At 28.6% G+C, this 26,333-nt stretch overlaps 5 protein-coding genes and 2 long non-coding RNA genes across 11 annotated transcripts; 4 read left to right on the top strand and 3 right to left on the bottom strand.

The window, feature by feature from the left end:
* Positions 1-6: 6 nt before the first annotated feature.
* On the top strand, positions 7-8,694 carry LOC122637625 (insulin receptor substrate 1). Of its 4 annotated transcripts, none has more exons than XM_043829876.1 (10): positions 7-394; positions 875-1,020; positions 1,148-1,436; positions 1,819-1,932; positions 2,702-2,998; positions 3,661-4,073; positions 4,189-4,607; positions 4,704-5,121; positions 5,215-5,455; positions 5,546-8,694. In XM_043829876.1, the coding sequence occupies exons 1-10, from the start codon at positions 7-9 to the stop codon at positions 6,499-6,501; spliced, it is 3,681 nt and encodes a 1,226-aa protein (XP_043685811.1). In that variant the 3' UTR covers positions 6,502-8,694. The 4 variants fall into 4 exon arrangements, with proteins under 4 accessions (XP_043685811.1, XP_043685810.1, XP_043685812.1 ...); XM_043829875.1 differs by having other exon boundaries at positions 4,186-4,607; XM_043829877.1 differs by lacking the exon at positions 2,702-2,998 and having other exon boundaries at positions 4,186-4,607.
* Positions 8,695-9,167: 473 nt separating this feature from the next.
* Positions 9,168-15,156, top strand: LOC122627382. The gene is made up of 10 exons (XM_043808475.1): positions 9,168-10,103; positions 10,229-11,638; positions 11,738-12,099; positions 12,175-12,522; positions 12,609-12,879; positions 13,005-13,423; positions 13,592-13,813; positions 13,918-14,393; positions 14,617-14,728; positions 14,946-15,156. The coding sequence occupies exons 1-10, from the start codon at positions 10,088-10,090 to the stop codon at positions 15,099-15,101; spliced, it is 3,792 nt and encodes a 1,263-aa protein (XP_043664410.1). The 5' UTR covers positions 9,168-10,087; the 3' UTR covers positions 15,102-15,156.
* Positions 15,157-15,600: 444 nt separating this feature from the next.
* LOC122627390 lies at positions 15,601-16,776 on the bottom strand. Its single transcript, XR_006326847.1, has 2 exons — positions 16,029-16,776; positions 15,601-15,908 (listed from the first exon to the last, which is right to left on the bottom strand). It is a non-coding gene; the product is annotated as an uncharacterized LOC122627390 (long non-coding RNA).
* A 220-nt stretch (positions 16,777-16,996) lies between these two features.
* LOC122627389 lies at positions 16,997-17,876 on the top strand. Its single transcript, XR_006326846.1, has 3 exons — positions 16,997-17,230; positions 17,476-17,568; positions 17,682-17,876. It is a non-coding gene; the product is annotated as an uncharacterized LOC122627389 (long non-coding RNA).
* Positions 17,877-18,868: 992 nt separating this feature from the next.
* On the top strand, positions 18,869-20,354 carry LOC122627387 (protein canopy 4). Its single transcript, XM_043808488.1, has 4 exons — positions 18,869-19,115; positions 19,359-19,485; positions 19,555-19,689; positions 19,837-20,354. The coding sequence occupies exons 1-4, from the start codon at positions 19,013-19,015 to the stop codon at positions 20,162-20,164; spliced, it is 693 nt and encodes a 230-aa protein (XP_043664423.1). The 5' UTR covers positions 18,869-19,012; the 3' UTR covers positions 20,165-20,354.
* A 98-nt stretch (positions 20,355-20,452) lies between these two features.
* Positions 20,453-21,232, bottom strand: LOC122627388 (28S ribosomal protein S33, mitochondrial). The gene is made up of 2 exons (XM_043808489.1): positions 21,099-21,232; positions 20,453-20,977 (listed from the first exon to the last, which is right to left on the bottom strand). The coding sequence occupies exon 2, from the start codon at positions 20,876-20,878 to the stop codon at positions 20,552-20,554; it is 327 nt and encodes a 108-aa protein (XP_043664424.1). The 5' UTR covers positions 20,879-20,977; positions 21,099-21,232; the 3' UTR covers positions 20,453-20,551.
* Positions 21,233-21,444: 212 nt separating this feature from the next.
* Positions 21,445-26,277, bottom strand: LOC122627383 (inositol-3-phosphate synthase 1-A). 2 transcript variants are annotated; one of them, XM_043808477.1, is made up of 7 exons: positions 25,711-26,272; positions 23,436-23,608; positions 23,096-23,363; positions 22,707-22,961; positions 22,348-22,590; positions 22,153-22,261; positions 21,445-22,064 (listed from the first exon to the last, which is right to left on the bottom strand). In XM_043808477.1, the coding sequence occupies exons 1-7, from the start codon at positions 25,825-25,827 to the stop codon at positions 21,685-21,687; spliced, it is 1,545 nt and encodes a 514-aa protein (XP_043664412.1). In that variant the 5' UTR covers positions 25,828-26,272; the 3' UTR covers positions 21,445-21,684. The 2 variants fall into 2 exon arrangements, with proteins under 2 accessions (XP_043664412.1, XP_043664411.1); XM_043808476.1 differs by having other exon boundaries at positions 23,096-23,608; positions 25,711-26,277.
* Positions 26,278-26,333: the final 56 nt, after the last annotated feature.

Here is a 26,333-nt window from a genome sequence, read left to right as displayed (position 1 = left end):
GAGGCAATGTCTTCGGGCAACAGAGGTTTGGTCTCCCCCTCAGGTGGGCCAATTGTATGCTGCGGACATTTGAAAAAGCTGAAAACCTTGAAGAAGAAGTATTTTATCTTGAGGGGCGAGGCACCGGGATATCCCGCTTGTTTGGAATATTATGACAGCAAGAAGAAGTTCGAAAGCAAGCAGTCGCCTAAACGCAGCATCCTGCTGCACAGCTGCTTCAATATCAACAAGCGCGTCGACACGAAGCACAAGCACGTCATAGCGTTGTACACGAAGGACGAATGCTTTTGTTTGATTCTCGACAACGAAAAGGAACTGAATGAGTGGTTAAAAGCAATGCTGCTCCTCCAGAGCGGCGATGTTCCCGACGGAGAACAGCCTCGCCCCACGTTCGGTAAAAAATTTTGTTATTTATTTATTTTTTTTTTCTCCCCATACAGATTCGTATTTTGTCGTATCGCTCTGAACGTGCGCACGTTCTGTGTATACGTTATGAAAAGCGCGAAAATTGTGCACGAAATTACGCATCTTTATATCCGCCACTTCAAATTTTTTTTCGATTTTAAGGATTGTTTTTGCTATTGCGATGATACAATTAATTTTTACGACATCTTTTTTTTTTTTTTCTTTGTTTACAACGCACACACGTTGGAATTATCAATAAAATTGTGTTCCATTGTGTTTAGTTCTTTATCATTAATTTGTTTTGATCAAAACATTTCATTATTAATAAATAATGATAAATAAATTTATTTTCCTGAACAATGTTTGAAATAATTATTTATATATAAACTATCTAATTGATAAAGTCACATTGATATATCATAATTTATAGCAGATTATATTTTTTTAATTTTATTATGTATTTTGTCAGAACATGTGTGGCAAGTTACTATGCAGAAGAAAGGACTTGGAGAACGAAAAAATATCAATGGACCGTATAGGTTATGTCTCACAGATCGCACTCTAAGTCTAGTAAAAATTGGAGCCCAAGGCAACTCTGATTCCATTGAATTTTCTGTAAGTCCCTCTAGATTGTTTAGTAGATATATCAAGTATTTTATTTTCATAAGTTATTATAATTGCAATCTTGATTTCTTTAGAATTCTCATGAAAAGTCTTAACAGATTAATAATTTAATCTACAGTTAATCTGCATCAGGCGGTGCGGTTATATGGAACGCATCTTTTATATGGAAGTTGGTCGATCCGCAGTAACGGGAGGTGGTGAATTTTGGATGGAAGCTGAAGATAATAACATTGCGCACAATATGCATGCTGCAATATTAAATGCAATGAGTAATTCCAATACCTGTAAAGACGAGGTTGGGCCTCGTCAAAGGATGCGTAGTTCCTCTGCGAACGAAGCTAGTAAACCCATCTCTGTGCTTCAACGACGGCATACAGGGCAAAAACTTCATAGCTTCTCGCCTCTAGGTAAGCAAACTAGCAGAGTAATTGATACATATATTATTATTTAGCTAACTTTATTTCACAATGTCAGTTATGGTTATTCAGTGTGGTCAGTTGTTAGTCAGACGTGCTTCTACTCGATGTAAATATATCTAAATGGTTTAAGGTGCACCATGTCGTATCTACTTTGCAGATGATTCTTCATTTGCGGGCTTGTGCACTTTAAGGATTCTTACAGCGTTTTTTCTAGATACGTGAAGTATCCTCTGGGATATCATCGCTTACTTTACTTAAACCATAACTGTGCAAATTTTAAATTGTTTTTTATAAAATATAAGCTGAATCACTATATGTATTCTTAAGAACTCAGCTTTAGAGTAACACAAGTGGGTTGCGGGCTTTACAGAGGAACAAAGGACGTGCAAGGAACAGGTGGATCCGTTGCAGGAACAGACCACTACTGCCTCTGCCCCCGCACAGTGTAGTCAATCTCAGAGTACTTCTTCCAATACATTCACGGGTCTGTTCTCTGTCACAGTAGCTGTATGCTTTTCTTTATACGGGATTTGCAAATTAAAAAAAGGAACGATAACGCGTACAATGTGGCACGATATTCTCTTAATATTTTCTTTTATTTCAATTCTGCTTGTATGAAATTTGTATATACAATTTTGGAACTATACGGGTTATAACATATAGGGTATTTTAAAAATGGTCAACCATTTTTCTAAGAAACAACAATAGATTATTATTTATATAATAATTGAAATCTTGATAAACACACGAAATAATATTCTCTTTTCTCACATATATATTGTGGTATTTGGTAAAATAACATAACTAGCATGTGCATATGGGTCAAATTAAATTTTGGTTTAGTTTTCCAAATTGAATATTACTAATAATTCCAATGACTTTTCAATTCAATTGTTATTTCCAGTATGGTGTTTAATGAATGCACATATATGTAAATACACAAACGGAAAGGGCAAAGGTATATCTTATAAATGAGGCTTAATTATTTTATGTTATATTCAATTTCATCTATATCAACTCTAAGTATCCAAGCGAATATGATTTTAGAATTCGGCATTTTCGCTATCAAAGATTACTTATACCGTTTGAAATATTGTCATTGATTTCGTTAACCGATCGTAACGTTTGAACGTACGTCCGAAAATCAGGCTTAACAGCACGGCGAGTTATGTATGACGTATCTGATGATACTTACAAGAAATGCACGCAAAAAAATGGTAGTTGTGCGACAGTGAGAGCTGTGTGGTTTGCAGCCGTTGCCGGTACCGGGGCTGGGACTGCTGGGATTGCCTCGATTAATGTCAACTGTGCCACTGCTACTAGACGTCGTCATTCGGTAGCAAGTCATCCCCATTCCGTCAATAATTCCCAATCCGCTCATGTCACAACAAGTACAACTACTACAACGACAACCATCACCATTACAACGACCGCCACCGCAACCACTACAACCACAACCGCAATAATATCCCATCAGAGAACCCTGTCGCTGCCCTTAGCTGCTGTTATTATCAATCAAACGCAATCATCCAAAAGATCTGTTTTACGCTGTATGTATTTTCGTTTCGTCATATGTTAAAGCAGTCAGAGATCTCTCTCTCTCTCTTTCTCTCTCTCTCTCTCTCTCTCTCTCTCTCTCTCTCTCTCTGTCTCTCTCTTTCTTTCCTTCTATTTCAATGTTCTGCCACTACTCTATTGTCTGTTTTCAATCCAATTTGACGCTCGTGATGAACGCATTGAGTCACGGTTGTAATGTATTACTCGTGACTCGAATTTCGATGAAAGGCCATAGATGTAAGCTTCCGCTTGCATGCCAGGAGATGCACGATTCTCCGCAAAGAAGAAGGCTTTTCGTTCTCCTTTCGATTCGTTGTAAACCTCTTCCTTGCTCGTCAATTTTCGAGCTACGACTTCGTCGAATATTTCTTCGAATTATTCTGATACATATCTTCCATTTGATTTCACCGCGCATTGTAATATTACCTATCCCCTCACTATAATCATTATTCATTGCTTGAGTCATATATAAATATATATTTTAAGATAACTAACTAATAAACAATATGAATAAATAAAACTATATACGTACAAATGGATATATGCGAATAAACTAACCGCTGCTGTTGCTGGGACGATGATATTGGCTTTTCATACTGTTCGTTAATGAAAAAGAAACATCTTCAGAGGATGATTACAACGAGTATATTTCCAGGTACCACCGGACGTGACAGATGCGACAGTTTGCCATCAAGAGCTCGGACAACGAGCGAATGTCATCCAGGCACGGTTGTTTTGAGTCATCCTAGAAGTTCTCATTTCATATCTCACGTACCAAGACCTCACTCTATGTATGGACGAGGTCTATCTTATTCTCCGCCAGTTTCTTCAATGCCGATCAGTCCAGCCTCAGGAGCATGCTCGACCGATTCAGCTGGGTCTTCTCTTTCTATGGAGGATGGTGGTGAAAATATCTTAGAAGAAGGTACCGGCTCGAGATACGGTCATTCTTTGACTCCTGACGAGCCGGTTATTTTAGAAGAGAATGGTGACGATTATGCTCCGTGGTCTACGACGCATTCGCATCATAAATACTCGTCAAACTTTAAATCCCATTCTCCATCACAGGTGAATTATTGTAATTTCTTAAATTTATTAAACAAATACTCTACAAATAAATATCGAAGTTGAGTTATTTTCTTAGAATTTTTTGATATGCATATATGTAATCTTTTGACAGCAGAGTTCCTATGTAGAAATGTATAGTCCTTGTGGTTCGAGTCCTGGACGTAGTGCAGCTTACATGCCGATGAGTCCAGCGACGACAGCTCATTCCCATTCTCGCGCATCGTCTCTCGTGGAGGAGACAAATGTTTTACCTGATGGTTATGTTCCAATGGCGCGTGTTGGCGATGATGGTTATGTAGATATGGATCCATCGACCAGTCATAATGGTCATTTCCCGGATGACATGTCGCAACACGGTGGTAGCAGTTGCTCCGTAACTTCCGGCACACCTAGTACAGATTTACGTTTCTCCGAATATCACTTAGATAAAGTAACCAGCTTCCTTGCACCAGGGGAAGATCTGCAAGCTAGACCAACTAGGGCATATTCAGTTGGATCTAGACCAGAACCGACTAATAAGCATCGTAAAAATAGGTACCGATCGAATACTTTTATTGATAAATGAATTGTCTAATACAAGATATACATGATATAAATTTAATGTGATCTTTTATTTTCTTGAAATTTTAGATTAGATATTACTCAGCAGGAAGCAAGTAGAGTGAGAGCATTCTCTGTAGGCAGTCGTTCAAAGAGACCCGAACTTTGCAGATTAGCTAATATAGTTACGACTCCTTTGCCATCTAGTTCGGATAATTCCAATTCAAATAAATCAAATTCAGCACCCTTATTATCCAGTTCTTGGGGTCATAATTCTGGTTGTTCTGGTGCCTCCGAGCGAATGGAAGATCTTATGGAATTAGACTTTACGAGACAAAGCGTTCCAGCTACTCTTTCCTCTCCCCCTTCTTCTTATTCACAGTCACAATCACAATCACAATCATATTCTACTGCCACCACCGATACTAGTTCCTACGTCGATATGTCTCCTGGACAACCGCCTACATCGACCACTGCCTCGTACGTCGACATGAGCGGCTTAAATAAGGTACTTCATGTTTCAAGCGTATAAACTTTATTTAATAACTATTATTTGTCTCGAATATTTTTCACATTTTTTAAAACATTGTTTTCTTTGCAGATCAATCGTAATAATAACAATAATTCTATCACTGCCAATCAGAACCATAGTCACATTCATGTATCATCTTCGGCTTCTACACACAAACCCGTCATAACGACCTTAAAACCGGTGGAAGAAGCAGAGGGTTTATATATGAAAATGGACGGTAATATGGAGGATTGGTCACTATCAGGCGCAAGTCCCAAACAAATTCCATCTCCTATGCAGGAAGACTGCATTCAAACGAACGGTCCACCAGGTAGATAACTTAAGATATGAGAATTCATTGTAAACAGCGGAGATCTGATTTTACTTTATGTTATATCATAATATATCGTTATTTTTAAAGGCGGTGCAAGAACAGCTCCGGTTGATTTACCTCAGCCTAGACGACCTCCTGAAGGATACGTAGAAATGTCTTTTAAGGCTAGGCCAAGTTTAGAACAAGATTATATTAATATAAGTATGGGCATGATTGGACGGAACAACCGAAGAGTACGGGTCAATAGTCGCAAGGAAAAATCACGTTCTCAGCCAATCGCCATTCAAGCTGGAAGTAAACCGTCAAAAACTCCCAGTTTCTTACCTCTTAACGGCAGCCCAACATCGGAAAGTCTAGCGAGTACACCAGCTTCTCCTCCGCGCGCTACGCCTACTGGCTCATCGGCTACTATTTTTCCCTTTTCTTTGAATAGTCCTCAATCTCCTATAAAACCATTTACGCAAAAACCTGATGACTCTTCAAGGATGGATATGAATGACTCGAAGAATAATGATTATGATACGACGATTGATAATACGATGAAAAAAGTTAACAACGTTAATACTGTTTCGATGGCGGATACAAATAATTCACTATCAAAAATCATTAACGACGAACCACCTAGTCCTAGCACAGATCCAACACGGATTATATCAAACTCGTTATCATCACAAGAATGCTCGTTGAGTTCATTAACAAAAAAATTTGCCGATCTTACGGTATCGAAGCCACGATTAGTTACTGCGTCACCTAATACTAGTCCGACGTTATCAAGTTTTAAAACTGCTGTGCTGCAACAAAAATCATCATCGCCAAAATTCATTGACGAAACGCCGATACAAACGCCCACGTCTACTCCAACTCCCACGCCTAGTCCTCTGGATAATGAGGGTTACGAGAAACTACAACCTGGTGCAACTGTTTTGCATTATGCTAGCTTGGATCTACCAGAACTTGCTAACGTGGCACCCGTATCGCCCGCATCTGTTCAGGAAGGTTTCAGTTATGCCGAGATTGACTTTACAAAACTGAAACAAAATTAATGCAACTTTCATGACCAGAAGCATGCCGTTGTATTTTACAATATTTACATCAGAGCTCTGCGTGTTCGCGATTCTAATAGTAAGCAGACAGTATCTTTGACGGTTCTACCGTCAAATTCTATCCTATATTAGTTCGATGAAAGTAATTGAATTCATGCAAGGTTCCGGGTACCAGCTGTATATAATTTATTTCTTTTATCCCAGCCTGAGATATAATTGTTTATCAGCTTTCGTAAAGCGTCTAGGATTTCTTTTTTTCTTTTTCTTTTTCTTTCTCTCTCTCTCTCTCTCTCTCTCTCTTTTTTTTTTTTTTTATTACTTGCACTTATAATTCTGGTAAAGCATTTGGACGTCGTTATTGTATGAGAAGATGTTTATTCGTATTATTTTTATGAAAAAAACAAATCTATTGCATGTACAATAATGCATGTGTAACGTAATATGCATTATTGTGAGAAAAACATAAATCTTGGATCTGATGTGCACATGATTGTGCGAAAAAAGAATAACTTAGGCAGTTATAGTTTAAATAATGTATATAGAATTTGTTTACAGCATTATGACATTCCAAGATAGATACTTTCTCAGATTAAAATCTTTTAATTCAAGTTAATAGTCCACATGCAATTTAACGTGAAGTATCTTTTATATATTTGGCTTTGGAAGTTGTATTAGATAGCATACTAATTTTACAACTTTTAGATCTTTTGTGAATACGTTTTATGTTGGAAGAGTGTTGCATGTCATCAGTGTAATTTTTTGTAATTATTTAAAAAAACAAAAAAAAAAGCAAAAAAAAAACAAAAATTATTTTTAACTAATTTGTAATTATATGTAACTAGTTAATTATATATATCATTTTTCTGGTAAGAATGATAATTTTATAAATGTGTTACGAACTGCCGGATACATACAATGCGACAATGTAATGACACTACCAGAAATATAAGAGCATAAATTGCTTTTTTTAACACTGTTTTCAAATATTTTTCATATAATGAAATATCTGCTAATAGGGCGTCGATAAGTCACAGTAATCTATATTACAGACAAATAGACGTACCGTGCAGCGTGGTATATATATGTTATCTGCTTTTTCGTATAAATTATGAAATATCGGAATACCTTGAGGTAAACCTGAATATACAAATATATATATATATAAATAAATATATATATATATATATATAATGTACACATATGTGTGTATGTATATATATTTCCACATATGCATACATATTTACTGGGTATTCTGTGAAAAAGGGTACAATCGGAAAAAGTGGTGATTGCTTGTTTAAAAATAACTAGAAGCGGAAAAGAATGAATGTTTTTTAGCTTAATAAACGTTCGAGATCTTAATTACACATGTAAAAAGAAAAAAAGAGAAAAAAAGAAATGAAGATAGAAATTTAGCTATTATTAGGTATTCTTGTCTATTGACTACGATGACTATAAATTATATCGGCGCCGTTGATATTGATTTGATTATGCATTAGTTTCTATAGAGTATATATACGCTATGATATTATGCTTGTTAAGCTACAAGTAGCGTTAAAGATTTTCGTAACTCCTTGCTATTTTTAATGTCACGTTGACGTGAATCGTTTTTAAATTGGTGATCATTTTTTTGTCGGTTATACCTTAACTTGCAGTATACCGCGTATATACATATGCATCGTCCAAATAATGCTATAAATATATAAATAAATATATATATATAAATATAAATACTATAATATTAAGTATAACAATATATTAATAAATAATAAACGCGCAATGTATATGTACATATATATCGCGGTCGTACGATTACTATACATCCTTTAGATAATGTTTCCCATATACTTCTTTAAAGTTTTACACTTCTATTTTTTGCAAAAGCAAATAATTTTAATATTTAAGTATTTAATATCATTTTGTTATGTTTCTATTTTGCTTCTTAGATGAGACATCTAGAGATATTTGTCGTACATTTTTTTACTTTTTACTCGGCAATTATCTCCGAATTGAAATATGTAATTTTTAATTTTTAGTTTAGTTATCTAATACATTGCGATTCGATTCATTTGAGAAATAGAAAGTTGACTTCAAATAGATGTGTATTTATATTTGAGTAAGCTTCGATTTATGTAATGCGCGTATTAATGCTAGAAATCATATAAATAAACAAATATGTGAACAAGTCTGATAATATTTAGCTTTGTTAAAAGTCGACTTTCTCTTTGCTTGTTGCATGATACATCACCACATCGTTACAATCATTAATTAGCATAATTGATAAAACTTTTATTTCAACAAAAAGAAAAAAAAAATAATTGAAGATGAAATCGACGTAAAAAAGATAATTTTATATAGATCGTGTGTGTGTGTATATATATATATATATATATGTATAAATATATGTATATGTATATATATATATGTGTGTGTGTGTGCGCGCGTGTGTGTGATTACGCTCTAACGAATTATATTGTTTTTTTTTTGTGGGTTTTGTAATATCTATTTTTCTTAATTCCTAATCTTTTTTCTAATTTTTTTTTTCTAGTAACGCGCTTTAAAAAAAAAATTTTGATTGGCTTGTAATATTTTTTTTCTTTTTTTAATAATTTTTTCTTCTATATCTGCTTTCGTGTGAGATATAATATAGATATGTATAAAGTATTATATTCAATTTATTTCAATATTAAGCGTCAATAATTATATATAGTGTGGTTATAAAATTAATATACATTTTTTACATGAACGAGTTTATTACACGATATAAAGTATTACTGAAAAATATCTTATTATAGGACACAAATTCAATACATTTCAACGTGATAATCTTGTAAGTCTCTTGGCACAGCTTCCATAACTTGAAACATTCTAATATAGCTAGCGTAATTTTAGCAACTACTGCTGTGGTTTTAATTGTTCTATACTATCGATTCTCATCTGGTATACTTTCGATTTGATAAATCACCAGACAAAAAAGTCTAGGGGAGTTAGGCTTGGTGAAATACGAGTAATTCAGCTATCGGGAAAAGCTTCATTCAAGTGATTTCGAATAATTATGGTAAAATCGGATGTTATTTTATCTTGGAAATAACAATATCTATAATACTGTATCAAATGTGATTGCAAAAATGTTTGCTATATGAGGTTATCTCTAGACTTATAAAATCATCACATTGAAATTTACTGAATTTGTATCCTATTATAAGATATATTTTAGTAATATCGTATATCGTGTAATAAAACTTGTTTATTCAGAAAATATATAGCGATATTATAATCACTCTGTATTAGCTTGATAAATAGATTTATATCGATGTATAACTAAACAATTTATGCAATTCGCTATTATGGCGATATTCAAATATTACAAAAATTTGTGTTTTGTTAACAATCGAATAAATTCAAGGCGTAATCGAATGCTCCAATCACAAAACACGTACTATGCGAACTCTAGTAGATACTTTAGAAATCATGCATGTTGTTTGATACCTAACCTAATTTAATTGGCTTAAATATTTCATGCTGTTTTCTATTTAAACTATATCAAGTTATATTAAATATTTTTCTATTTATACGTGTTAATATTGAAATGGCATTATCGAAAGGTAACTGATCAATAAAATATATTTTTAAAGTTATTTTAACTTCTTTCTTCATGTGAATAATTAATCTTAAATTGTATATTCTGTTTGTGCATAATGTAAGCATATATAATTTTTATGTTTGACAGAATTGATAAATCTACTCGATTCAGACGAAGAACCTTTAAAAAAACGTTTAAAATTAGCACATAATGTTTTCTTTGCAATAGATTTACCAATAACAAGGAAAGAAGATTTAATTTTACAATGGTTATGCAAAGTTTGCACAATAAAAGAAGATGTATGGAGTTCTTTGAAATGGTGTCTTAAATCCGAAAATTTAAATATTAAAAGCCATATAAAGAAATCATTGATTGATGTACTTGTACAGAAATTAAACGAAAATTCTTTTAATAAATGCAATGAAGTTCTAGAATGTTGCAATTTACTGCTTTCAAATACAGGAATGCAACAATATTTAAGCAAGAAACCAGAGGATCTTCAAAGTTTATTAAAGTCTTTAATACATTATGTACATATATATTTTAAAGATACTTTGAATATCAAAGATCATTTTATAGAAATAGATACAAATACTGCTAAAAGTGTTGATGAATCAACAATTGTGATATATAATACAATATTAAGTATCATAGAAAATCTAATGCAAATTTATAAACAGTCTATAAATACAAGAGATGAAATAAGTATAATATTTATACGTGAAGTTTTATATACCTTGTGTTCTCTGATTGATCATAAACAGGCAGATAGTACAAGTCGATTGGGATTAATAGCATATAAATGCATTCAACAATTAATATTTATGAAAAATAAGCATACACAAGACAAAATAAATGAAACTGTACTATCTGAATTATTTTTAGTATTAGCAAGTAATGTAAAAGCATTGGATCTCCAAAATAATTTAGAAACATATATGTGTGTTTTTCGTGCAGTTATTGGGTCCTATAAATCAGACACTACTACATTAGATATTATATTTAGAAAATTAATAATCTCTGCTGGAAAATATAAGAAAGAAATACTTATATCTTTTTTTTATTATTTTGGTGATACACCATTTGATTTTGAAAATAAAGTTGATAATACTACTTTATTGCAATTCTTTCAACAAATTATAGATGATATATTGTCGGTGAAAAAGTTAAGTCCTGTTGATTATAAACTACTTACAAGGATAACATATTTCTATCCTACTCTGATTGAAAAGAAGATTGATAATATTATATATAAACTGTATTTACAAGAACCAACAATAGAACATAATGATTTATTGATTAGTATTTTGGATGCCAGCATTTTATTAAGACAAGAAGATAAGTTAATTTCACAACTTTTAAAAAATTTACAAGAAGCTGTTACTATTGAAAGTGAATCTGACTTGATAATACAATCATTTTTTTCACTTGAATTTAAAAACAAATTTACCAAATTGATCGCTTGTTTCACGAACTCACAAGTTCTGACAATATTAAAAATTTTGATAGATAATTTAAATAGAAGTTGTATGGAATCATTGAAGGATAATACAACTTGTAAGTAATAAATTTATATCTTTATAAATTCAGTATTTTTTACAATTTTTTTTTAAAGTTATAGAAATTATATTATAATGTATTAACTTTTCTCTGTAGGTCACAATATAACAATATTGAGAACAGTTGCTGAATTATTAATTGCATTTTTAAATGGTGTCTGTATTTTTGGAAATACATCAACTTTAACACATCAACAAGATTTCATAAGTGTTCTTAATGAATTAGGAAAAAATTTATCTCTTTTGATAAAAAAAGCCTTGCATGTAAATCATAATACAAATGTTATTGCTGTTTTATTGTCTGTTATATTATCATGGAGTGAAATACATAATATGACAAAATATTATGTACCAAAAGTTAAGAATCATGAATTAACATTTCCTATTTCGGATGATCATTGGCAACAATTGATTCAAAGAATAACAAATTTTGGGGAAGAAGAATGCACAAATAATATGGTATTTATAAAAGTATCCTTATAATAATTTTATCATTTATCTCTTAAATATAAAAATATTGTAATATAATTTTAGAACAAGATTATAATTCACCGTATTAAACATTACGCCTCAATTGATTCTCCTATCAAATTTGATGCTTTAATAGATGGTTTGAAAAATTTTTGGAGTACTATTTTGAGATATGATTCAGAAATAATTTCATTGTTAAATGATAAAGAAATGTCTGAATTAGTATCATTACTTGTGACAGATATGATGTCAAATGAATGTAAATTTCATCAGTGGATGGAATTAATAAGCAAAGAAAATTTACAAGAAAACAGACGATTTTTAATATATCTTTTATGCCATGTTCTTGTACAAATTGGAACAATACCAACAAAAGGAGTCACAAAATCTATTATACAGCATATTGACACAGTATGTTAATTAAGGAAATGTGTTTTGTAACATGTTCCAATATTATTGAATATTAATCCATTTTTTTTTTTTACAATATTTTTCAGAAGTTAATGCTGTCAACAGAAGTTCTAGGAAAAAAGAAAATAAAAAAGATTTTAGAACCTATAAAAAAAGAAATACTTGAATGTAAATGGGAACAGATGGAAAATACAGCATTTAATAAAGTTAAGTTGTGTCTAGATATTATAGTTCATATGCCATTAGCATTTTTTAAATCTGATATTAAAGCTTTATTACTTATGATCATATATACTATTAACAAAGAATGCATAGAAAATGGAGATATAACAACTTTATGCAACAAGATATTTCTTAGTAAGTTCTAATTTGTATATTATGTTATATTATTTATATACTTTTATAAATTGTAAAGTTCACTATTTAATGATTATTTTATTTTAATAATTATTTGATTACCATTACTTTTTATTAATTTTCAGAACTTTTTCAAACAACTGGTCTTGATATTTTGCAATATATAGATCCTGTGTCAGTACTATGTCAATTATCTGAATGTAAAGCTTTTTCAAAAGCATTAGAACAATCATTACGAAATATTAGATCTTATGAGACACTAAAAACATTGATAAATTCATCTTCTACTCATAAAGAATCTATGTATATTTTTTTGCAATGCATAGAAAACGTAAGACAGAAATTAGATGTTGATCAAAAATTTATTTTTAAAAAAGCAGAACAGAAACTGTGTAAGAAAATATTTAACATATTACCAATAAATATTGAAATGCCTTGTGATGTAAAGTACTTGACATTAATATTAAAAATTACTGCCTTAAATAAAGAAACTGAGAATACTTTTAGAAAATGTGCAGAATTAACATTACATAAGATATTTGTGGTAAGTGTATATATATAACAATTTATGATTTGTTATTATAATATAGTAATTTAATTCACTTCAACTTATTTAAAAACTATTGTAAAAGTATCAACTTTGTATTATAAAAATAACGATTCTTGATCCCAATTTTTACTAATGTATTAATATATTTCTTTACTCATACAGCCTACACAAGAATCACATTCTAATGAGTTATTAGAAGCGGGATTGCAATTAGCTGCTATACTTTTTCGAAATTATAAAGAAATTGAAATTTCTCCACAAATCAGAACACAAATATGGTCTGTAATGCTAAAGTTTCCCTGTGAAGATTTACTTCTACCTCTGATAGAAACTACTGAAGCTAAACTATTTCAAAATCTTCTAAAATCAATACATCTTCAAATGGTAACGTAAAATATATACGTATAACGTAATATATATATTAATAAATATTCATTATATAGTTAAATTATATCTATTTAATAATTTATAATTATATTTTATTACAGATGGAGGAATTGCCTAAATTAAATAGTAACTCATTAGAAAATATTTTTATTGTTTGGAATGCTATACTAAAATCAGATATGTCAGCTAAACGCAATAAATTTCGGACAGTAGCAATTGAAAATTTGTTTAGAAATATTCAAGTTGTAAACATATCAGAACAATATTGGTCAAGATTATTAGAATTATTTCAGAATATACTCAGTTCTAAACATTTATATATATCTAATAATATTATTGATATGAGTATGAATGTTGCTTTAAAAGCCTTAGAAAAAAAAACTCTTTCAATATGCAACGATGTTTTAATATTATGTGGAACTTTAATAAAAGTTAGAATGAACATAATAGTAGATAAGTTACCGGTATTCTTATTATTATATAGACGTGCAATTGATATTACAATTCAATCGTCTAAAAGTTTTAATGATAAAGTTGGAGAACATAAATGTCGATGTCTCTTACTTGATGTTGAAAAGTAAGTATATAACTTATTGTGAAGTATAGGTAGTTCTCATTTTAGCAATTTTTGATTTTTCTGATAAACAATTTCTGACAAAGAGGAATCAGAATGAATTAATTTGTGAAAATGAGAACTACCTGTATATCTATTTTTATACATAGTTATTAATATTGTTGTTAACAAAATACTCTTCTTTAATTAAAAAATATTTAAAAAAAAAAAAAACATCATTTTGCAGACTCACAATATGTTTAGTGAAACAGAAAAAGGATATGATGCGTTTAAGTCCATATGTCATAGCTGATTTGATCAAATTATTGTCTGAAGGAGGTTTGATGCCTTTTGCAAAGGTAATTTTGTATATGCCAACAAGAATTATAAAGTTCTGATCAAGTACTTTTAAGTACATACTTAAAAATGAATAGTATTTAAAATGCTATAAGATTTATGAATTTGTAAAATCATTTAAATATTTTTATAATATATTATTTAGAATTGATTTAATTCATACATCTTAATAGAATATAATGTAATGTATATTTCAATATTATATTAATTCTTTTACAGATTTCTTTGGAAAATACAATAGCTACATTAATCAGCATTTGTGATCAACATGGCATTGCCTTGTTATCACGTACTCTCCCAGTATATCTGCAAGAAATGTTTAAAACTCAACTTGATACTTTTAATAAATTTCATAAATTTTCTGGGAAGATTTGAAATAAAAAATGAAATTAAATGTAAATATTTTATGAACTTTTTAATAAACTGTTTCTTTTTTGTTATTCATATATTTTTTTTTAATCTAATATAGTTTCTTATATATTTTATTTTGAGAAATAATATAATAAACATGAGGAATATTTTTGTCAATAGTTCCCAACAACAGATTATAAATAATTTATAATTATTTCCAATAACAAATACAATTTTGATTCACATTCAAGTAGTTCAAGGTTATATCTCCAAATGGTAAACATATAATATACAGTGGCTCACAAAAGTATTTGAACGTTTGCTATTAAAACTTTAAATATATTATTGCGAAATAACGCATGTTAGACTTGAATTCTGAAAATAATGTTGCAACTACTATAAGACATAATTATCGAGATTATATATACGAGATTTGAAGCGAGTCAAATAATATTTATAAAAATTATGAAACATTTATTACAAAGATTGAAATAGGATCACAAAAATATCCGAACGCTATTAATTATACGTATTTTCTTTTATTTAATATTTAGTTGGACCTCCTTTGGTTACAATTATAACTTTAACACAATATCGCTTGTTGTGTAGTAACTTTTCAGTTATAGATTCGATAGAATTCTATAATTCTACAATTTTTTGTTTTAATACATCCCCTGAAATTATTTCATAATTTTTTAATCTTTTGTTGATTTCCATCCATAAATTTTAAGGTTAATATCCGCACTTTGGAGATATATTTAATCCATGCAGTGTATTATATAATAATCATTCTTTTATAATTTTAGTCGTATGCTTGGGATCATTATTTTGCTGAAAATAACAATTTTTCAATAATTCTAATTTCGCAGCACTCTTTTAAATTATTTTTTAGAATATTCAAATATTTATATTTATTTAAAATATCATCTATAAAAACAAGATTTCCAATACCAAATCACCATCGTATTTTACAATCGAACGTAAACTTTTCACGTTCATTTCTAAATTGTTTTCTCCAAACAAAACCAGCACCATCTGATCTAAATATATTAAATTTGCTTTCGTCAGAAAAGATCAATAATCCCAGAAAGCGTTATCTTCATTTATCTATTCTTTTGTAAATTTCAAATGCTTAGCTTCATGCTCTTCTTAATAAATGGTTTCTTTCTTAAAATTCTACTATAAAAATTATTCTTGCGTAAAATCCTGCGATATAATTCAGGATGAACATCCTTTTAAACTCTGACGCAATTATTTAAGTGAGATTTGTAGTTAAAGTATTTGGATCTTTTTTTATTTCGCGTATTATAATTTACTTTTCTCCATGACTCAGTTTCTTTGAACTAAGGTGTTTGTTCGTAAATGTTTCTTCAGTTTTTGATTTTTTAATAATATAATGTATTATAAATATAGACATCTCTCTACTAATCCTGCAATCTGCCTATATAATATCCCTTCTTTATGTAATTTTAATATTAATCACATCTGCGTTTCCGATTCTTTTGGAATGATAACTACATAATTAATAACGTTACTTACAACGAAACACGACATTCACTACCCAATGTCATTAAATCAACTGAATTCGATAAATGATTATAGTTTCTCTACATAAACATCGTTTGACCGCTAAATCTCCGTATTCAAAAACGCTTCTTATAAATTTATAAGGATTGGACGATCAAATCGATAAAAGTATTTTTGCTAATTTATATTCGACGTCAGATTCTAATTCTTATCAATCATTATATTGCATATTATAACTTATCACATTATATAATGACCAATAATAAATTGTTGAAAATTCCATGTTCATATCTTTGTTGGATATACATGTACATTATGCAAACCCACCCAAACACAGACACCTAACTCTATTGACATAGATTTGTTTTATACAAACTTTAGTTCGAATTATATATATATATATTCTAAGTAATTTGTGTATACGTAAAATATATGAAATAAAATATAAAAATAATGCTTCGAAGATTAAAATAATAATTCTCGATAAATTAATCATAATGAAAATTAGAAAACGTTTTGGGACAGATATAATCGTTATTACTATTTTACTTAGCACATTTAGTAGTTTTTATATTTGGACACCAGTATTGAAACGATTACAAATTCAACATGGAAACAAAGAAAAGGTAAAATATTAATATATAAAATTATATGGTATTTTTACATAACCCGACTTTGTAACACAAACGTGTATATATATATATATATATATATATATATATATATATCACAAATAATATCACAATTATATATATTATAATATCGTTATCGAATCTTGTAACTTAGTAAACTTGTATAATTATTTTAAAATATATCCAATATCTTATTGATCTACATTTTATTAATTGAATCTCTCTCTTTTTTTCTTTAGTCCGACATCGAACTCTCCAATGATGAGGTATGGGAAGATCAGTAAAATAGTAGTTGGATGTCTTGGATTATATTTTGTTGTTATAGGAATCAAGTGAGTTTTACAAACCATATAAATAAATAAATAAATAAATAGAAATATTAAAATAAAAATTATATATTGCTAATTTTATCGACACCAGTCAACGACAATTTATTTTTTAATAGATTGAAGTTAATGCCATATATTAAACAACAAAATTTAAAAGAAGCTGAAGAATATGCTGAAAGTTTATATAGAAGTGAGTTTAAAAATGAGTTTAAATAATATTGTACTAATATATATGTATTAAAACAAATATATATATCGCTACATGATTTTATTGAAATGTAATTATTACATATATAAATATTAAATAATAATATATGTTTTATTCACTAAATTTTCCTCCATAAAAAGGAATATATCGTACTACTACTTTCCAATCTGTGAAATATAATAAAGCCATTGTTGCTGATGTTCCATATAACATTGCAGATGGTAACCTGAAAAGTACATATATTATGTTTTACATATACTACAACATTTACGTTAAAATAAAAATTTTGACTAACGGAATAAGATACAAATTATAACGTGCTATCCTTAGAATATTTATAAAATATATTAAACTTTGTTTTTATAACATACAACATAAGGTTACATAACTTATTTTATTTGGAACATATTTCATATGATCTTTTAAAATCTAATATTTGATGAAAATTTTATTTGGTAAATAAAATAAGCTTACCAACGTCCTGCTAGTTCCACATGTTTCTTACCAATACGTACAGGCATTTTAATTATCAATAACAGAATTAGAACTTGCAGTAAATGTATCAATAGAGTGATTTTTTTCTTCGAAATATCGATTTCTGGAAAATAGAAAATAAATAGATATAAATATACAAAGAAAAGCTTTTTAAGAACGATATATAATATCAATAAAAGATTTGTGAAGTATATAAACGTACATTAACGATTAAATAATTCTGACTTGTTCAGATGAACCTATGCAGATGATACAGATACTCCATCTAACGATACTCTGTGATATCTAAACGTACAAAATAGAAACAATACGAAATAAACTTATTTTCAATTTATTATAACAACTAAAAAATATTGTATTTTTTAATTTATTCTATCTTTATTACATCTAAATATTACAATGATATTAAAAATATGAAATAAAAATTGTTTTGAAATAATAAAAAATATGTGTAATAACAAATTTATATACATAGTCATAATAATTACATACAAATTATTTTTTACATTTAGTTTTAGAAAAATATTCTAAAAATATTCAATTTGTGATTGGTCTAATTCTAATTAACGAGGTATAAGATATATAATATCGATAATCGAATGATACGAATGACAAACCTAACTGTACCTGACTGTTTAGATATAGTCAGATAGAGTAATAAATCAAATTATGTATAAAGTATTCTACTTGATTTTTATCGGTTTTATTGGCTTTTAATAATACATTGTGATAGCAACTATTAAAATGTTTCTCGTTCTTTGTGTCACATATCTTGTTTTTTTAATACCATGTCTTACTAATGATGGACTTGAAGAACATGGCGTTAAATACGCTAATCAATGTGAAGGTATATTAATTTAAATATATTTATACTTTTACTTTTTATAAATTACTTTATAAACATAATAAAGTCAAAATATAAAAATTGATATAAATTTAAATGCTTTAATATTTCAAACATTGTTCGTTCGACTTATTGGTTCATAGTTATTATTCTTTGACTTAAAATATATTTAGTAAAAAAAAGTTTAATCCTGACAGAACTATTTTTACGTTATTCACAATTAATTTCTTTACTATATTTTTATAGCATGTAAAATTGTAGCTACCGAGTTAGAAGCAAGATTAGATGAAACAGGAAAAACGCATGATGTAATTGAAATTGGATACTCTGTTGATGATATTGTTCCTAAAAAGAGGAAAGAATATAAAAAATCGTAAGTAGTAAGAATATATATTTAAATTATAATAAATAGTAATAAATTATCTAATTTCTTTCAATTTAGAGAATTACGTTTGGTAGAATCAATGGAGAATATTTGTGAACGTATATTACAATATAATATTCATAAAGAAAGAACAGATAGTACAAGATTTGCGAAGGGAATGAGTCAAACATTTAAAACCCTTCATGGTTTAGTGTAAGTAAAACTGTCTCACTTTAAATTAATATACATATATATAATTTCAATATATATATAATATAAATAAATAAATATATATATATATAATGATAACTGTATATATTAATATGGATATAAAAAACATTAATTTTCTTATACATATAGGGACAAAGGTGTCAAAGTAGAATTGGGGATACCTTATGAATTGTGGGACAATCCTTCAGTAGAAATTACTACATTAAAAACACAATGTGAAAACTTACTTGAAAATCATGAACAAGATATTGAAGATTGGTATTATAATTATCAAGGAAAAGTTCCTTTAATGAAATATTTATGCTCAGATCGGGCATTGAAGGGACAAGATGATTCATGTCTTAAAGAAAAAAATAATACTGGGAAAAATAATGTTAAAGAGAAAAGGAAAACGAAGAAAAACATTAATATAGAAAATGAAACAAGGAATACAAATGATTTAAAGGAAGAATTATAATATAAGAAAAATGAAATAAATAATGAAACGTGCATTTGATTTTTTATATTTGTTTTTATACGGAGTATTTTTATTTAAATGATATATAATAATATAACTCGATATATCGAATAATGAATATTCAGAGTGCCATGTATTATAACTGATTTCAATATAAATAAGTATAATCAATTTTATATTATAAAATAAACTGTGATTATTTGTTGTTTTAAAATTTTAAATGGATTCAATGATATAGTTTAAACAACAGATATCTTAAAAAATATTTAAATAGAGTTATAGATATAATTATTTTAATAGATATATATATATTTTTATATTTATTTTAATAATAAATACTAATTTTATTTCAGTTATTTTTTATAGTTCATAGTAATAGCTGAAGTTTTATTTTCTGAAAGGCGGTGGTATCCATTTATTTTTACCACGTAATTCTCTTAGACGTTCATATTCTTCTTTAAAATCTTGATGTTCATCTCTGAAAAGACCATAATCGCGTAGATGTGACATTAATTTCTCTATATTTTTATGTGGAGGATAATAATCAACAATATCTGGTCGTTTCTGAATAGGCTTTTCACTAAAAAGCTTTACTACTTTAAGTGATTTGCTATTTGTTGGTCTAACTACTTCGCCGAAGATACGATTGCTCAAACGATTCATACGATTGGCATAGTTGGTTCCTACAGTTGCCAAATGTATATACTTATTCATTTTAATAAGATTAATGATATTTAAATAATCTTTAAACGCAAATTTTCTTAGAGTATTGTTGTCTGTATAAAGATGCTTTTATATAAGACCATGCGAATTCTGAAAAAAAACAAAAATGATTTAATTTAAAATTACAAAAATATTAATAACCTTATATCCTTAACATATACTTTTAAAAACATGAAATTAAAATAAATAAATGCAATAAAATAGATAGTACCTGACATAACCTAAGATGTTTTAGTAACTAACAACGTACAAGCAGGTATACCATCCTTTGGGTATTAAATGTCACTAAATATTGGTAAATTAATATTTTTCATAAAATCATATTTATTTATTATTATATTTTAATATTAATTTTTAATTGTTAACATATTTCTTATTCATAAAATAAGATTTATTTTACATGACTGTTTCGGTTTTATTTTAAATAGTATCAATATATGAAAACTAAAAATTAGTATCACTATATGACCGCATACTTATATAAAAGATAAGTACATACACAATAGCATATCATTTGTGTATTACATTGTTTTGTATGTGAAAAGAAATACTCAGCAGAATGGAAAATACTTTTATTATGCTCTTCATCATATAAGAAAATATACAAGACGAAAAAATGATTGAAAAGAAATTATTACTGTTTGATTGTTCGATAAAAGTTTATTGCTGAACGTGGAATGATATGCTTTTTGATAATACTGGCTGGTTATATCCAAAATAATACGTGATTTGCTTGTTTAACATTTTGTTATAATCTATATATACTCTATTTCGCAGATTTCAGAATTAGTTTAATATTATGATTTTTTCAAATTAATTTTATATTCCAGAAGCATATTATTTTCTGGTGGTAATGAAAGACAAGCTCTTAATATGTTTTCTATAGCAGCTCGTTGTTTGAATAACGCATTTATCACAGGTGTACCTTTCGGTACTAACGGTGCTTTGCACAAATACGAAAGTATAGAAAGAACACTTTCAAAGCCTCGAAATTCTTCATCCTTTTGATCTATGTGTCGGAAAGTAATACGAGAACAAAGTTCGGCCAACAATACCAAATCCAAAATGATCGGACTTGCCAGTAAAGAATCCTCGCACGTGTTATGTATTACGATAGTATTATGACCACCAAGCATTATTTCTGAAGTGTATTCATCCATCGCTCTCTTACTGTCGCCTATGTTTTAAAATATATTCGTTATAATATTAATATCTATTAATCGAAATTATTAAAAATATTTCATAATCATTTGTTTTTAACATACCAACATACGGAACATATTTAATAACGACGCAGTGATCTGGCTTTTCTCCAGGTTCGTACAAAATTTGATTCGATTGAACCATATCATCTACTACGTTGCTTTTTGAAATCTGGAATATACAAAACATTGATTAATTCTCGAAAATTAATATTCCATTGATTTGAACTATATCGTTTCGATTGAATCAAAGATTACCTCTTTCGAACGAAATTGTTGAGGTGCAGATAAATTATATCCATCATTATTTCCAAGATGATTGTAGCTAACGATCGATACTGGTTTGATACCAGCAGATACTAAAAAATCTACAAGAACCGATTTTAATTTTGTTTGACCAGATTTAAAATCATCGCCCGCAATAAATGTGTTTTGTCTTTCAGCTAATTCAATTGCTCCTGGTACAAAAGTATTTTGTGGCGAACCGTTTATATAAGTACACTAAGAAAAAATAAATATATATGAATGACAATATAAAAACAATATAAAAGAAATTAAGACAACATAAAACAATATAAAAATATATGATTGACGTAAATACGACATGACTAACTTACCCCTTCTAATGCTGCCGCTACGGCGAACATTGTACTCGGACTAATTTCAGAATGATTTTCATCAATGGCTTTTAATAAGTTATCAGCAGTATCGTTTATTCCTGGAATAATCCTTGAAAATCTTTCTGTATTTGCAGTCCACAAAATGATTACTTGATCCAAATTTTTGGATGTTTTAAATTCAATTATGTCTTTTCTTATCCAAGCCAATTGTTCAACTTTTGTTCCATGTATAAGATTATCGACTCTATTTTCCTTAAAAAAAAAAAAAAAAGAAAATAAATAAATAAATAAATAAATAAATAAAAAGAAATAAAATAATATTTTATTTTAACGTCAATATTTTATGGAAATCGATAGAGACAAATAAATATAAATGGATTACTAACTTGGTTCGACGCGATAAAATCAGCATAATAAATACTTTTTCTCGGTTTCATATGGATCATATGTGGTTTAAGCTGTTTTTGTAAATTAATATCTAAAACCTTCGCACGTTCCATAGCATCAGCAAGATTCATACTTGAAATATCCCATCCATCGATTTCGATATCATTTGGGTGAACCATAGGTAGCATCGAAGACATCGGTACAAATACGTCTTGATTATCTTTGCTCCCTAATTTAACGGTGGATGCTTGAAGCAAGGAACCATACCTGTAATTCGTATCAAATACATTTTTAATATCTTTATAGATAATTATTAAATATTTTACAGTCTGATTATACCAATTGGCCTTTTTAATTCCAGTTGTTGTTTCCCACGTAAGTTTGTGTTTATTTGCTATTAAGGCTGCCGTTATTGTTGTACCATTATTTCCACCCCAACCCACTAACATAACACCAAGTTTTGGTACTTCTATTTGCGTTCTTATTAAAAGTTTCGTCGATACTGGTCTTACCTGTAATAATACATCGCAATATTGTTATCTAGATTGCACGATGTTTTTTGAAAATTAAAATATTTCGATGTAAAATAAGAACTTGTCAAAGAAGTGCTAAGTATAATTCAAGTGGCAAAATCTATGAACAAGATCAAACGAAAGAATTCTTTATCGCAATATTAATAATACGAGTCGTTCACAGACCAAAGCTATTAACTCCATTTTTGAATCTTCTTTATAAATTTTATTACCAAATCATTCGATTGGTATTTAATTTTTGATATTTCAAATAAATTTAGCTTGTTAACTATATTTAACATCACTAAATGACAAAATTTTGTACGATAGTTGATTAATATATTATGTATTTCAGTAGCTAGTTTTATTAAATTAAATTAAATTAAATAAATTTTGTTATGTTATATTATAAGACTATTGCAAATAGATTAGTGCATAATATTGTAGCGATATAAAAGTAGGTATTCAATGTATTCCTAATAGTATTCATACGTTTTCGGCAAACGTTATTTGCCTTTAACTTGCGGAAATTTTCTATGGCTCAACAAATTCGATAAAATTATAATATTCATGTTTACGTTTCCATTTTATCGCGGTTTTCATGAAATAGTAAACTGTATTATGTTATTCAAAATAAGAACAAAGGTTCTAATTTTACCAATGTTCATGGTCATCAATTTTTAACGATAATTTTTTAAAGTAATCTGCTAAAATTTAAGAAATTCTAAAAATATACATTTTTAAGAACTAATAAATGGAATATTTAATAATAATTTTAAAGTGATAGCGTTTATAAGAATTAATAAAATTGTTACTATGTAAACAAAATTATAGTAGATTCGAAAAATTTAATTTCCAAAGGAATACAATATCATTATCATCATTCGATCAAAAACAATATTGCAGCGTAGAAAAAACATCCATAAAATATATTTTCATATAATTACTTATTCATTGTATTTATTTGCAATAACAATCAATTTATATCTATCATATTTATATTTAAATAATTATAAAAAACAAAGTTGAAAAAAATGAATGATTGTACGAAGTAATTGTAATTATATATTTGAAAAGTTATCGCATAGTACGATATATATTTCGCATTAATATTTCACTGTTAAATTGTTTTGTAACGTACATGCGTGATTCATTTCATAGCTACAGTTATGTGCGAGATCAAAACAGTTTGGTTTACTATATCAGCTGAAATGCATTAACTCGAAGTATTACAAAAATCAGTGGTAAATAATATTAAAGATAAATTTTAATTTTTCGTCATAAGAAAATGAATTCGATACGCAATGGTATATAATGTTTATGTAATTACGACTCGAAACCTTAGATACAATATTTAACAATAAATCATATTTAAACCGTTTAAAATTTCCGTAAAAATAATTTATGAATTTACACTAAAAATTTGAAAGATTCATATTGAAATAATGCATTTTCGTATAGATAAATATAAACACAGGATAGAATCAAATGTCATTATCAAATTTTCACGCAAATTTTGAAAACAATAAATACGAATTAGCAAAAGAAAATATTTCGAATAAAGGTATTTGTTCCCGAAATAAAGTTATTTCAAGTAACAGCATGGTTTTACTCCGAACGATAGTTCGTAAAGTAAACACGAAACCATCTAAGATCGATAGTGTACCCTCCTCCTAATAAAAGATCTTCAAGGACCTCTGAAATGTATGCGCGAAAGCGTCTGAAACTAGTTAGGGAAGGTTAGAACCAGTGGAACAGTCTATGTTACGGTCGCGTAATATGTGCTGACGCGTTCACATATATGAAAAATATATTAAAGGTTACACTAAACAATTAATCATTTACAGATATAAGTTTCAATTAAAAGTGACAATATATTGATTTATAGTTAATGGTTGCTTCATCGTATTTGATAAGTATTCAAATTTAATGATAATAACCCATGAAAAGTATACACAAGTATCATTAGATCATTATTAAAAAATCATTGATATCAGTATTAATCGTATTAAAAAAAAAAAAAAAAAAAAAAAATAGAATTTGAAGCATTCGAGTAAGAAAAAAAAAAACAGAAAAGTGGATCACAATCGATTAGTGCTTACCGTGAACTTGCCAGTATCGTCTTCTAACACATTTGTAGTCTGGTACTCGTACTCCGCCTCAATATAATCCTCTGTGTACTTTACTTTCGGTGAATCGATATAAATTTTTAAAGCCATTTTTGTCTCCCTGCCGTCGATAAAATGTTGGAGTTGTTAGATATTTTCTTCTCTACTTTAAATCCCGCACAATTAAAGAGCCGGAAGAATGAATGTATATTCGTATATATAGGTATATAAGAATATTCAATGTTACGATCGATCGAACTAGGTGGTGACCGAAGACCTTCTTTCTCTGTCCCTCTTTCTATCTATTTGCGTATCTATCTGGCTTGTTATGTACTGTATTGATATTTATATTTGTTAAGTCTTATTATATCAAATATAAATTAGAATATTTCTGTGCGAGATATTTTTGATATAATTATAATCTTTTTTTAGAACTTGCGCGTATTAAGAATGAAATTGTAATAACCGGCGATAATAATATTCTTGCTTTATATAGATAGGCTTACGAGCGAGACGATAAAGCGACGTATAGAAGTGTATCTATCTTAAAAGCCAACTTCGAGGCTGAAACGTTAATGTGGCCAGGACAGGCAAGCATGCGCTTTAAAAGTGCCTAA

Source organism: Vespula pensylvanica, chromosome 2, assembly GCF_014466175.1.
Source record: "Vespula pensylvanica isolate Volc-1 chromosome 2, ASM1446617v1, whole genome shotgun sequence".
In the NCBI taxonomy this organism is placed as follows: domain Eukaryota; kingdom Metazoa; phylum Arthropoda; class Insecta; order Hymenoptera; family Vespidae; genus Vespula; species Vespula pensylvanica.
This window is presented reverse-complemented; position numbering and strand designations above follow the sequence as displayed.